This window comes from Caenorhabditis briggsae, assembly GCF_000004555.2.
Source record: "Caenorhabditis briggsae complete genome, chrIII, whole genome shotgun sequence".
Taxonomy (NCBI): Eukaryota; Metazoa; Nematoda; class Chromadorea; order Rhabditida; family Rhabditidae; genus Caenorhabditis; species Caenorhabditis briggsae.
The window spans coordinates 10,739,089-10,740,403 of record NC_013490.2 but is presented as its reverse complement, the minus strand read 5'-3'; the positions used below and the strand labels follow the sequence as shown (position 1 = coordinate 10,740,403).

The 1,315-nt window shown below is 38.6% G+C and overlaps 1 protein-coding gene across 1 annotated transcript in view; it reads right to left on the bottom strand.

Annotated features, from left to right (window-relative positions):
• Positions 1–1,174: 1,174 nt before the first annotated feature.
• CBG10705 overlaps positions 1,175–1,315 on the bottom strand; it is a gene marked incomplete at both ends in the record, with an annotated part of 2,197 nt that continues 2,056 nt past the window's right edge. Inside the window, one exon of the mRNA XM_002648726.1 lies at positions 1,175–1,315. This exon is cut by the window's right edge and continues 503 nt beyond it. Within this exon, the coding sequence (XP_002648772.1) occupies positions 1,175–1,315 (141 nt within the window).

Genomic DNA, 1,315 nt, shown 5'->3' with positions numbered 1-1,315 from the left:
CGAAAGGATAATCTCAAACTATCTCAATTTCGGAGCTGATATGCATCAGAAACTGAACATTCCAAACGTCAAAGTGTTCCTTGTGGAGCATCGGAAGAATCGTTCCAAAACCCCAAACCATCATAAGGAGAAGCTAGTGGAGCTTAAGCAGCAGTATGCGAAGCTTAAAAATGACAAGGAGAACTTGATTTCAACTAAAGATAAGATCAATTTTGCCTCATCGAAGTGTCGCTTGAACCAGAAGATCATAACGGAGAAGCTAAAAAGTGAATGCAGGGATTATTGGAAAGATATCCGGGAACAAATTCACAAAATTGGCGTAAAAGCTGCCAACGGTTTCCTAGTGGTATGCCAATGCTATGATACTAGGACACAGACCATCCAGAATGAAGTTTTTGACTATCAGTCAAAATTTAGAGCGACGCTCTAATTCGAAGTAACGCAAATTTAAAACGCGGAGTTAGAAATGAAAGAACAAAATGAGTGAAAGAAAAATCAGAATGAGAGAATGACCCCACTTTTAGGCCAATGTTTTGTTTTTCTGATTTACTACAGTATTTTTGGGTTTCGAAGAGATAGCATGCGGTCATGGATGGTTATCCTTTGAATAGCCCGCGGAATTCAAATTTAAATTTTTTTACGAAATTAGCTGACTTTACCATGATTTTCTTCTCAGATGAAGAAATGAGAATTATATGAAAATATTTCTTTTAAATAGGAATCTAATTTCTAGTTTTCGTCCTATCTGCCATAATTGTGTTAATAACTCAGGGCTGTCCAAAAGGCCGGCCTCGGCCGGCCGAAGGCCTCGCGCAATTTTGTGCGGCTGAGGCCGTCGCAAGTTCGCTTCATTGAGAAAAAGCCTCGCGAGGCCTCGGCCGGCCTCGGCCGGCCTCGCAAATATGATTACGAGTTGCGTTTTTTTTTTAATTTTTTGTTTTTTCTCGCTCTTTTTCAGCAAATCAGGCATTTTTTGAGAGTTTTCTCGATTTTTCGATATTTAGAGCATTTAAAAAAAGGAGGAAGTCAAGAAATCTTTTATTCAACACTGAGATAACAGGGGAGAGAAAATGACAACAAATTCAAGAAAATTAACAAAAAAAGCTTGTGTTCATGCATCAAAATCTTCAAGTCTCGCCTGTGTCGAATCGATCTTTTTCTTTGAAAATCATACAACTTTTCCAGCATTTTTAAGTCCAGGCTCTGACGATTTGGTGTGTACAAGTTTTTTATGATTGAAAAAGATCTTTCTACATCTGCTTCCGAAGCTTGAATCGCATGAACTTTTCGGGCGATTTCGTGCGAATATTGGATA